The 12040-nt window shown below is 49.4% G+C and overlaps 2 protein-coding genes across 3 annotated transcripts; one reads left to right on the top strand and one right to left on the bottom strand.

Moving 5' to 3' along the window:
• Window positions 1–77: 77 nt before the first annotated feature.
• Window positions 78–5965, top strand: Txnl4b (thioredoxin like 4B). Of its 2 annotated transcripts, none has more exons than XM_075977378.1 (4): window positions 78–153; window positions 1883–2089; window positions 3392–3543; window positions 4626–5965. In XM_075977378.1, exons 2-4 carry the CDS (start codon window positions 1958–1960, stop codon window positions 4789–4791), a joined length of 450 nt encoding a protein of 149 aa, XP_075833493.1. In that variant the 5' UTR covers window positions 78–153; window positions 1883–1957; the 3' UTR covers window positions 4792–5965. The 2 variants fall into 2 exon arrangements, with proteins under 2 accessions (XP_075833493.1, XP_075833494.1); XM_075977379.1 differs by having other exon boundaries at window positions 109–535.
• A 1269-nt stretch (window positions 5966–7234) lies between these two features.
• On the bottom strand, window positions 7235–11741 carry LOC142852496 (haptoglobin). The gene is made up of 5 exons (XM_075977377.1): window positions 11668–11741; window positions 10024–10106; window positions 9660–9761; window positions 8948–9022; window positions 7235–8154 (listed from the first exon to the last, which is right to left on the bottom strand). The coding sequence occupies exons 1-5, from the start codon at window positions 11670–11672 to the stop codon at window positions 7376–7378; spliced, it is 1044 nt and encodes a 347-aa protein (XP_075833492.1). The 5' UTR covers window positions 11673–11741; the 3' UTR covers window positions 7235–7375.
• Between the last annotated feature and the right edge of the window lie 299 nt (window positions 11742–12040).

Here is a 12040-nt window from a genome sequence, read left to right as displayed (position 1 = left end):
GGTGCCAGGTGGGCGAGAACTAAGATAATGTCGTCTGTTTATTGGTCTCTTGACTGGGACGCGCAATGGTACGTTCATTTTCTGCGTCCGTGTTTCTCACTTCCGCTTGTAAGGGTTTGCGGGTTGAAGAAGCATTTGTAAACAACAGCCCAGGTTAGTCGGGGTTAAGGTCCTTTCCTGGGTTGGGACTGAGGAAGGAGACGGTTGTGCCTCGGCCATCCCGTGAAGGAATCAGGATTGCTTACAGTTTTTCCGAAGTGTCCTCCCTGGCACCGGCATCCTGAAAAACACATGTGAGGGATAGTTTGGAAAGTAGACATGTCCGCCCTGACATAAATGAAAGTTATCTTCTTGGCGTAGTGGCACAAGCCTGTAATGCCAGCAGTTGTAAAGCAGAGACAGGAAGATTGCCACAAATTCAAGGCCAACATGGGCTGCTAACCGAGACCCTTAGTAGAAATAATAATCACCTGTCTGTTCGTATTCAAATATGTCCTTTGATGATACCTTGGGATAGGTATTTCCATTTTTCTATGTAAGTATTACACATTAAATTTTTACAAAAAGCACAATCAGACTTTAATACTGCTTCATAACTTTTTCAGTGACTTGTATAAGGTAGCTCGCAAGACTACTATTATCAATATCCTATTGATGGGTTTTAGGTTGTTTGCTGCTTTTTGCCATGATCTATGTCTAATTATCCTGTGAACATGTTTTTGTGTCCTAATTCATATTCTCAAAATAGAGCTGTTGTGTAAAGAACGTGCCAATTTTCCTTCTAAAGAGGCTTTGCCTCTGAATTCCAACATTCCTGCTGCCCCTTCTCTCTCTTGCCACGGTGTGTTACTGTCTTTATTTAATGGTTGTGAGCTTTAATGCACTTCTTAAATGTGCCTTTGACTTTGTCATTTGACTGCTTGCAAAACTGGGCTTTCCAAGTGTATTTAGTGCTCATTTCTTGTATGATTCTCCGTTTATACTGGCAGTCAGATTCTCTATTTAGGGCTGGAGAGATGGCTCAGAAGATAAGAGCATTAGCTGCTCTTCCAGAGGACCTGGGTTCAATTCCTGGCACCTGTGTGCCACCTCGCATCTGTCTGTAACTCCAGTTCCAAAGAATCTGATACTCTCTTCTGGCCTTTGCTGACACCAGCACACAGTGGTGCACAGATACACATGCATGTGAGACGCGTGTGTAAAATATTCAAATGGTGACCTATAGCTGGAACAACTTCATTTCTTGTATAAATGTTATTCCTGTCTTGTGTGTGCACCTGTCCTTGCACACCTGCATGTGGAGGCCCAAAGGCAACCTCAGGTGTCTTGCATTGGCTGCCGTCCACTTTGATCTTTTTGAGACAAGTTCTCAGGCTGCCTACAACTCATTGAATAGGCTAGGCTGACTGGCCATCAGGTCCCAGGGAGCTGCCTGACTCCACCTCCCCTAGGCTGAGTGGCCATCAGGTCCCAGGGAGCTGCCTGACTCCACCTCCCCTAGGCTGAGTGGCCATCAGATCCCAGGGTTCTGCCTGACTCACCTCCCCTAGGCTGAGTAGCCATCAAACCCCAGGGTTCTGCCTGACTCTCATTCGCTGGACCACTGACTTATAATACTTATAATATCTCTTGTGTAAAAAGGGAGCAAACACAGAACCATGCATATGTTCTTATGGTATGGTATTTCTCATGTATTTCTGAGAGAAATTACTGAAAGCAGTCACCTGGTGTTTCAGGATGTTCTATGAAGTTCTGGAAGCTGGGCCCAAGGATAGCAAGCCAGGGGTGGGGCCTCTTCACAGAATAGGCTTGCTGGAAGGCTTCTTAAATCACCCGAATTCATGACTGAGGCTCAGTGGCGTTGTTTTGTTCTTTGCACCAGGACTCATGACTTCATCTAAACAGCCTGTAAACTTCACAGACTTGGCAGTGAAGACTCCCACTGGGATTTTTCCAGATGAGTTTCCTCTTGCCCAAACTGACTAGCAAGAAAGAAGTGGACCAGGCCATCAAAAGCACTGCGGAGAAGGTGTTGGTTCTCAGGTTTGGGAGGGATGAGGACCCGGTCTGTCTGCAGCTGGATGACATTGTAAGTGACTTTTTAAGTGAGCAGCTTTAAATGAAAAGTCAAGCAGTGGAAGAGCAGGAAACGCCAACACTAGATGTCTGAACCTTGTCCTTTCCACGGTCACAGCAACAATCCATGCAGAATTCAGAAATCCCTCCAGGGTGCAGCAGCAGCAAAGCGGGGTCTGAGCTGTTTCCCTGGCTGCCAAGGTGCTGCTTGTTTGCTGCTCCTAGAACGGGCCTGGTGGAGAGGTCAAGTTTCACATCACGTCTTCACAGGCCAATTAATAAATTGGGGAAATGAGAAAACAGAGGGTTTGGGTGTTTTTTTTTTATTTTTGTCTTTGTGTCTCTGTTTACCGTGGAGATTGAACCAAGGACAGGCCTCTTCCACCATCAACTGTGGGAAGCAAATGTGTGAGTGTTCCTGAGCTGTTGCGGGCAGGTATATCAGGATCTATAGCTCACTTTAAGAGAGTATAGATTCCTTTCTTGAAAATAATGAAACACAAGCCCATGAGATGACTCAGCAAGGGAGGGCTCTTGCCGCTAAGAAGGAGAGACCTGACCCCAACAGATTGTCCTCTGGCCCCTGCACGTGTGTAGTACACATGCACCAATCCTACCCTGCGCACACACAAGTAAATAAAACTTGAAAAAGAATTTATCTCAAGCATCAACAAAACAGTGGAAGTTCTGGTTACTTCTCTATTGCCATGATAAGACAGCATGACCAAGACAACTTATACAAGAAAGAGTTTACTAGGGGCTTATAGCTCATGTCTTGACACAAGCAAAAGACATAGAAAACTAACTGGGAATGGTGTGAAACCTTCTGAAACCTCAGTCTGCCCATCATGGCACACTTCCTCCCACAAGGCCACATGTCCTAAATCTTCTCAAACATTCCTACCAACTGGGAGCCCAAATATTCAGGTATCTGAGCCCATGAGGGCCATTCTCATTCAGACAACCACACTGTGCCTTCTCCAGAGCCTCTCGACAGGGATCCACCCTCTGAACAGTAATAGTGTGTCTGGCTGGGCGTAGTGTACACAGTTAACCCAGCACTTGTGAGGCAGAGACAGGTGGTCCCCTGTGAGCTCAAGGCCAGCCTGGTTTATAGCAAGTTCCAGGATTGTGTCTTATGAGGAATTCAAGTGCACTTGATTCTTGGTTCAGGTATTTTCTCAAACAAAATTTTTTTCCCAAAAAAAAAATGTCATAGTAAGTTTCACATACAATATTACAATACGGTTCACAAAAGAAGCATCATGCACCTGGCATAGTACAGTGTAACCTCCATCCGTCTTATCATTCACAGCTCTCAAAGACTTCTGCTGACCTCAGTAAAATGGCGGCTATTTACCTGGTAGATGTGGACCACACTCCGGTTTACACGCAGTATTTTGACATCAGCTATATTCCCTCTACTGTGTTTTTCTTCAATGGGCAGCACATGAAAGTGGATTATGGGTAAGTTGACTGCAGTCTGGGAAGTTGGTTCTCTCAGGGCAGGTTCAGGAGCTCACTTACTTTTCCGTTGCTCTCTGAGTCTGGGTGAGTGAGTGCTGGCTCCTTATTTGATGCTTTCTATTTTTCTTATGAGAAACTTCAGTGCAGTTTGCAGGTGTTTCAAGTGTGATTGGCAAATTTTGATTTCTAATTTAAATATGCAAATGTCTTCTGCCACTCAGAATATTGAAGTCATTCTTTAAGAAGACCCGTCAAAATAAGTCACATGGTATCTTCTGCACTGCCCTCCACCCTGTTCCCAGCCCCAGATGAGTACCATTGGCTGGGTCTAGGACTGGTCATCCCTTGCTGCTTTCCCATTACCTGACAGAGATGAGTTTGACACTGTCTGTTTGGAGCTGCTTGTCCTGCTCAGATCTGCTTCCTGTGATCGTTTAGAACGACCTCCTCCCATGGAATCCAGAGCACGGTTTCGCATACCTTCTCAGCGCTCCATCTTTCAGCCCAGTACTTCCGTTTCCAGCAGTTTCGTAGTGTGTTGTCAGTGCACATTTTACAGCCCCAAGGCAAATACTCGCTGTAAGATCACGTTGCTAGAGGATCTGTGGCGTGGTTCCTACCCTAGCAAAATACATGGAATGCACACCCCACACACACACAGAACTGGAAGGGTACCCATCGAAAAGTGACTTCTGGCCTCACAGCTGACTTTATTTCTCTTCTTAAATTTCCTACGAGCATAATTTGTAAGGTTATTTATTAATACTCACAACTCAGAAGAGTCGGTGAGGAGAACTTGAGCGACTGTGATGAGCTAGTGGGCTTTTGCAGAGACCCTTAGCAAACTGCCCACTGCAGGACTCAGACCTCGCCAGGCTATCCTGGAGTGAGTGACGTGGAAAGTAGCGGAAAGGCAGGGGATTCCCACACCCAGATCTTGACCTCTGCCCTGGATCTGGTCCTGTATGCTCTGCCTGGGGAAGGGCAGTGGTCACCCCACAGGTGGAGGCCGCCGCTGGCTGCTGACCGTGCAGGCTTCATGCACTGGAAAGCTCTGACGCGGTTATTTCCCTCTGCTGCAGGTCTCCAGATCACACTAAATTTGTAGGAAGCTTCAAAACCAAACAAGACTTCGTGGATTTGATTGAAGTCATCTACCGGGGAGCAATGAGGGGAAAACTTATTGTCCAGAGTCCTATTGATCCCAAGAATATCCCCAAATATGACCTCCTCTATCAAGACATTTAGTGCACTCAAGGTTGCTGGAGATGAAAGAGTCATGGGTGGAAACAAGACCTGAACCCAGAGGGCCTATGGTCTGGAGTCCCTCAAAGACGTGGTCAGTGCCCCAGCGAAGAGGTCTGATGTGCCTGTAATCAGTGGCCCCTGTGCAGAAGCCCCAGTGCCCCAAAACTCCAGATGTCTGAGTGTCCATTCCCTGAGAGCCTTGGAGCAGATAGGCGGCAGTGTTCAGTGTCTTTGTAAGTTCCCTTTACCTGGACCTGTCTTTACCCTTAAGGTCATCCATCGTCCTAGACACTGTGAGAACAGTTTAATGGGCATGTATGTGCACACACGCAACCCTTCCCCTCGCCTCCATTCCCTTGCCCCTTTTGCTCCCTCCTGTCCCAGCTTCTCTTGAAATAATTAGCATTCTATTAGTTGTAGGTGAGTTCTTTTGTTTCAGGGACCATCCTGGCATGGACCGAGAGAACTGCCCTGGTCCTGCTCATTTATAGCTGGCAGGCCACTAAATTGACAAGAGGAAAAGGTGGCCCTTCACCATCCAGCACAGTTTAAGCTAAACAACAAGTTTACTTCCTTGGGAAGTAAAGGACGGAGCTCTTATTTCAAGGACTCAAGACCAAAGGTATACCAGAATTGTTAGGAGGAGCCTGTGGGATTTGCTGATCCCAGTGGCTTTTGAAGAACAGCTGAGCTTCCAGGGTCCCCCAGCCCAAGCTCAGGAAGCTTGTGTTTCTCTTAAACCTCTGGTGGTGGTTGTTCCTGACACTCTGGAATGAGAGCGTAGATACAGATCTGGAGGCCCATGGCCAAGCAGCTTGAGACCTGCTGGGTAGCCAGAGACTTGCTGCCAGCAGAGGCCCAGGCTCGTCACAGCGGCACTGTCACCTCAGGGCCAGCCCTGTGGTCAGCTCCTTCTTTCTAAGCCTGTCCTTCGGGGAAAAGTGAAACGGGACCCGGTTTTGATGATTGTGGCACAGAAAGGTTGTCTGGGCCACTTCAGGATGGGAGAAGAGTCTTTTCCCATCCCCTTCTTATACATAGAGGGCTGTGGCAGCCCCCCCGGCTTAGTGTGTGCAGAGATGAGAGTCAGACCCCTAATGTTACTGAACTCCACGTGAACTCTAACCCTTCCTCCACATCCCTATGAAAAAATAAAATTCTTTTGTCCAACTCACTGTCGACTGGGTCTTCCGTCCTTTGACCTAAGTGCTCAGGTGCCAGCAAATCTCAAAGCCCGCACAGGGAAGAACGCTTTTCATCTTTCTCCCTGAGGGCTGGGGTGAGGGGGGGGGGCTGCAGTCCTATCGTGGTTGCTTTCCCTTCCATTAGTGTTTATTAAGCCTGTGTTATATGTCCTGTCCGGTGCTAGATACCGTGTACTGTAAATGACTCCTGGACAGAGAAAGGTCTCTGAGGAGAGACGAGAAAGGCCTTGTGCAGGAAGGGAGAAGCATTGCTACTAGGAAAGCAGAGCCATGAAGGAAGGGCCAGGTTTCTCACTTCCCTCTAGGTAGTGGCCAGCCACCTGCTCCCAGGTGTTGTGTGAGTGTGACTGCTCTGTTTCGGTTTCTAGAATATAGGTCCTTGTCTCCCTGGACCCCACAGCTCTGCCCTGGGAAGATGCCCAGTGACTCCGAGCATGCAGGCGAGTGCTTCCCTGGTGGCCTCATATGCTGTGAGGAGAGGCTGTTTGGCATGTGAGAGGGTAGACTAGAGAAGGGCTGAACTAAGACTTGGGGCCAAGGAAGTGTATCTCTGAGGTAGAAGGGCATGTGGCTTGTCTCCAAACCCCAGGGCAAGCTGAGTTTTTCCCCTGTGGAAGAGGAGCCACTGGGAAGGAGACCCCAACTCAGCCGAGTCCCAGCACATTCCAGCCAGGGAACTCGAGAGAGTCACTAGTGTTTATCCCTAATGGGAAAGATCTGGGGAAAATAGCAACCAGGGAACTTAAGTCGCCAGGCAAATCTGTGGGCTGAGCTGTGGCGAGGACCCATCGAGTCAATAAATAGCCTGCCTGCATGTGCGCTCTTTTGGTTCCTGGGCACTGGCAGGTGGAAGCACAAACCCAGGCTTCTGTCACAACCCTTGGCCCACTCTGAGCTCACACGCCTCACAGGCTTTCCTCACCCACTTAGAGGGGTGACGGGATCTGCTGCTGGGCTCAGAGTTTGCAGTCAAGCAGACCAGGACCAAGTTCAGCCCCATTGTTAAGTAACTGACTGAATGTAACCAAAGCACTTCACTTCTCCAAGTCTCTTTCCTTGACTGATCTCCCTCAGACCTGGGTTTCATAAACATGATTCCCCAAGGCAGACAGTCTACAGCACCCTAGGGATTTCCTGGCACCTCAGGATGTGGGGGGGAGTGGTCCCATTTTTCCAGTCCACCCTGCTTGGCTGCCCAATACTGTAAATGAGAATAAAAGCCCCAGACTACAAAGGTGTCAGAAGCAAGTTCTTTATTATTGACCGAGCAGTGTGGGGCTAGCACCTGTCCCTTCCACACCCCCTTCCTCCGTGGTAAATAGTGCTCTCAGACATAGACTGCCAGCCTGCCTGGGCATAGCCGTCCAGTCGGCCCTGTACTAGTCCTGGGCCATGGTTTCCTGAATCCAGTCCAGGATGGAGTTCACTTTGACGTACACGCCATACTCGGCCACAGAACAGCTCTTATCGAAGCTCAGGATCCCAGCTGCATACCAGGTGTCCTGCTCCAGGTCGTGAATGGCGAAGGCACTGCCAGCATCGCCATAGCAGGTGTCTTCCTGGTACTTGGTCATGCCAGCACAGAAGGTATGTTCATTCAAGATGGGCTGTACCCCCACAGGACTCTTGTGGGTCTTCTTCTCGGGCACTGTGCTGCCCTCATAGTGCAGCACACAGCTGTCCTGGTCAGCCACAGGCAGCATGACATACTTGAGACGTTCAGTAAATCTAAAGTTGGCATTCCGCCCCCAGCCAGACACATAGCCCATGCGGCCTGGTGCTGCGTAGTCTTTGGAAGGCAAGCAAATGGGCATCACTCTCTCGTTGACAGGCACCTTCTGCTTGAGCTTGATCAGCCCAATGTCTACCACAGAGCGGTTGGGGTGGATGACCACCTTCTCAATCTCCACCGCCTGATTTCTTCCCACAGAGAGTCGTAAGGTCGGGGCGATGTCCTTGGCTTTCGCATCCTCACTGTGATTCAGGTAGAGGTTTTTGGCCGTCGTCAGCAGCCACTGGTCACTGATCAGAGTGGCCCCCGTGATGAGGTTATGGCGGGAGACCATCTTGGCCTGCCAAGGAAAGCTGCCTTTGGCATCCAGAGAGCCGCCGATGATGCGCTGCACCTGGTCCACAGGATTCTTCGGCTTCCCGCACACTACAGAGGGAGGGAGGGATGTGAGCATCAGTGTGGAGCAGGCCCCACCCGCGGAAGCCCTGGAAGCATCAGCCGCTGCTGTTTCTACACCAAGCAACATTCGCTCTGCCATTGCCACCTGCCCCTCTCATTTCTAGTATTTACACAGTACATGACTCAGACAGAATTTTTTTTAAACCCTGGCTGATAAACTGCTATATAAATATATATACCTGCATACGTGCATACACATATATAAACATTATCACACACAAAAATTCCACAAGTCTCTGAAACTCAACGAAAGGACTGGAAGCTGTATGTATGTTTCATGCTCAAAGATGGGCGTGCAGCAGTGTTAGCAGGAACAGATGTTGAAGTTAACCCAAAGCCAGTTGGCAGTTCCTGCCACCGATCGTAGAAATTGAGCAAAATCCTTATTCAGGCAGAAGAGGGGAGAACTATGAAGTGCAGGGGTCCCAGCTGCCCCCCATGTCCTGCCTTACTCCTTGTGGGCTTAGCTTATTTTGTCCCCAGCCTGCTCCTTCCTGGGACATTCACTTTACCTTTGACCGAGTCTCTGTAAGCAGGTGTTCTGTCTGGAGGCATCTTCATGGGAAGCTGGGTAGATTGAGCCAACCCCCTTGGGCCTAAATGGCCAAGCCACATACTAAGCTCTCTGGGAGTCGTCTTGTCCCTGCTTTGCTCTCTATAACCCTGTCTTGGTTCTCACAGATTCAGACCACACAAGAGGAACATGGCTCTGCCACGTTAGCCTCCATCCCCGCCCACACTCTAAGACCTCAGCACCTACCTGCCTCGCATTCAGGGAGTCTCTCTCCAAGGTCTTCATTCACCCACTGGTTCTCATTGTTCAAGGTATACACTCCTGAAACAAAAGGAAGAGATGAACTCAGGGAACACAAATTTGGCCTCGGTGCAGCGTGAGGAGATTCTAACCAGAAGGGTTAAAAAACATCGGAGGAAAGGGAGCAAAAAAAGGCCGGAGTACCGGGCCTCAAGTCACGAGTCACGTTGTGCCTGGCAGGACAGAAGTCAGTCATGACAGATGGCAGCATAGGACAGGAAGAAGTCAGGATTCAGACAGACCCTGACTCTGCCTCTCACAGGCTACCTCGGCCACTCTGTGCCTCAGTTTCCTCATCGAAAAAAAGTGAAACTAAGAGCGTCTCTGAAAAAAAGATGCTATAAGACCCACAGGAGCTTTAAAGACACAGTGGCATTCTTAGAAACTCGAGAATAGTGAGGCTGCCCAGTGTCATAGGTGAAGACTGCACTCCCGGGCAACAGGAGCCATGAAGTTGCTGCCCCGAAACAGGAAGCTGAGACAACTTAGTTTGGCAGAAGGACCACCAACAGGAGACAGAAACTTTATCGGAATCTAACTCTCCTGGCTCCAGGCAGTACTCATGAGGTTTCTGCCCAGGTACCCCAGCCCCATCCATCATAGGGACACCAGCCAGGGCCAGGGGGTGTGCAGGGAGGGACACTCATCCAGGCCTGACCATCTCCTTTGGTCCTCAATCTGTAGAATTGGCGGCAGCGATAGCGAACCAAGTGCTCCACGTAGCCGTTGGCAATCTCCGGGGGCCTTGGGCAGCTGTCATCTGCCAAGAAAAAGAAGCCAGTAAGGGTTGTGAATGCCCAGATGGCTTCCTATGAAAAGTCAGCCAAGAGGGAGCTGCCCTGCACGCCAGACTCCCTTGCACTCCCGAGTGGAAGCTGAGGAAGGGAAGCCCCAAAGACGTAGGGAAGAAGAGGGTAGGAAGAGGAGCCGGGTCTTCCCTTACATGGTGAAGCCTTGATAGGGCCACACTGGGGCACAGCCGTGCCGGGGCACACAGTTCCTGGGAAAACCCAGAGGCTCACCTGCAGTATCCATGGCATCATTGCCCAAGTCCACAGCAAAGAGCTGTCCCCAGAGCAGGAGAGTGACAACTACTCCCAGGGCTCTGCAGAGAGGGGGCAAGATGGAGAGTTGGTCGCCTTGCACGTGTAGTCTTGCAACACACATGCACGCGCGCGCGCACACACACACGCATACACACACACACACACACACACACACACACACACACTTTCCATTAAGAAGCTAGTAAAGAAAGAGAATGGAGCTGTGTCCTCCCTACCCCCAACCTCCCAACCCCATCCCCACAGGCTTCAGCAAACTCCGTATCACTGGGAATTCTTTCCAAGCTTCAGAGAGAGACCACACAACAGAGGAAGGAAGGCCAGTATGATAGCATCTATGCCACCTCAACTCTCCACACTCTGAGGCAGAGGCAGGAGGATCAGGGCTTTGAGAACACCCTGTGCTACATGCCAAGTGCCTGTCTCAAAACAGCTGAGGGAGGTGGGGTGAGAAAAGCGGAACGGAGTGGAGAGAGGCACAGAGCTGTGAGCCTTTCTCAGTGATGACCCACGATGCCCAGCAAGAAGTCTGCTGCACAGCAGTGAAGTCCTGGGCTATGAAGACACCGTTAGTACATTGTAGCTAACTTAAAGGTGAGGGCCACGGTTTATTTTGCTATTCTTGCTACTTTCTGAAATGTCCCATGATGAAAAGGTCATTTTAATGTATAACTCGTCATAGTTGTCACTCTTAAGACACAATGTCACTCATTGCCCAGGCTTGTCACAAACTCAGTTTCCAGAGTCACCGGGTGCACACCGTCACCCCTGACTCATGTCTGGCTGTTCATATCACTTCCTGAGTGTTTGACTTTAAAGGGTAGTATATCAAACCCAAGAATGCCAGATGATTACCTGGGGAAAACTGACTTCCTAAAGGCATGGCTGTGGCTGGCCATCACTGGTGCACAAACCCCACTTAAAAGGGGACCAAATCCCAGCAGATGCTGGCCAGGCAGGAATTTCTTGGTGATGTTCTGCTTCTAGTCTTTGCTCAGCCTCCAAAGTCTAATTTGATAGAAATCCGGGTGCCTTGATTGTGTCACTAAAATGTGAGACTATTATCTTTGTTTCACTAAAAGCAGGTCTATAAATAGGTACAGTCAATATTCCAGGAAGCTGCTATGTACCTGGTCAAAACAAACCTCTATAAACTTAAGAGGAAAGGCCCTCCTTAGAGATAACCAGCCTGTGTGAATGCATAGATGCAGAAGGAGGGGTTTGGTCACTGGCCCTTCACTCCCTGGGGTTCCAAGCACATCCTGCCTTTGACTTTTCAGCAGCATGACATTGTCACCTGCAAAACTCACAGCTCAAACTGCACAATCAGGTTACAGAAAGAAAAGAAAAGAAGGAAGGAAAGAGAAGGAAAGAGAGAGGGAGGGAAGGAGAGGGGGAAGGAGGGAAGAAGGAAGGAAGGAAGTCTCATAATTCTCTAAGCTTACAGTTTTGGGTTGAGCTGCATTCACAGCTATCCTCAGCATCATGCAGCCTACAGCCCATGGGCTTGCCTCACCTAGAACTTTAGCCCCCTGGTCCCGTTCCGTTTTTGCACCTCTCCCACCGAGTACCCCAAGTGTGAGATGTGCACCGTGGACTCACCTCATCTTGGGCCTCTCTTGCTGACCTCCGTGCTGTGGTGACTCCCACGGAGCTTTTTATGCGTCAAGGGTTCTACCCCACCTCCTTCTCTTCCAATTCCGTGTTTGCTCAACGTCGGCCAAGGCCATCAGTTAGGCCAGTAATCAAACCACAAACCAAACCCCTTTCAAGAGTTGAACTCTTGCTTCACGCCTCTCCCGTGGTATTGTTTTACAAATCATGAAGAAATCTGGCAGCTTTGTGACCCCTCCCACTCACCACAGTGGTGGAAAACCCCAGAGGGTGGGACGGAGAAGAGGTCCTGTCAATCTGACACTTGATTTTTTTTTTTTTTTGGAGGGGATTATCAGATCTTTCTTTGAGTTATTTCAAA

Source organism: Microtus pennsylvanicus, chromosome 6 (assembly GCF_037038515.1).
Source record: "Microtus pennsylvanicus isolate mMicPen1 chromosome 6, mMicPen1.hap1, whole genome shotgun sequence".
Classification (NCBI taxonomy): domain Eukaryota; kingdom Metazoa; phylum Chordata; class Mammalia; order Rodentia; family Cricetidae; genus Microtus; species Microtus pennsylvanicus.
This window is presented reverse-complemented; position numbering and strand designations above follow the sequence as displayed.

Bases quoted from the DNA above. Each gene is read 5' to 3' on its own strand.
- Txnl4b (XM_075977378.1), top strand. From the start codon at position 1,958: ATGAGTTTCCTCTTGCCCAAACTGACTAGCAAGAAAGAAGTGGACCAG. The intron at 2,090-3,391 runs GTAAGTGACTTT...TATCATTCACAG, and splicing joins GTCTGCAGCTGGATGACATT to CTCTCAAAGACTTCTGCTGA. The intron at 3,544-4,625 runs GTAAGTTGACTG...CCTCTGCTGCAG, and splicing joins CACATGAAAGTGGATTATGG to GTCTCCAGATCACACTAAAT.
- LOC142852496 (XM_075977377.1), bottom strand. The intron at 9,023-9,659 runs GTCAGGCCTGGA...CTTTTGTTTCAG, and splicing joins ATTGAGGACCAAAGGAGATG to GAGTGTATACCTTGAACAAT. The intron at 8,155-8,947 runs GTAGGTGCTGAG...CTCCCTCTGTAG, and splicing joins ACTCCCTGAATGCGAGGCAG to TGTGCGGGAAGCCGAAGAAT.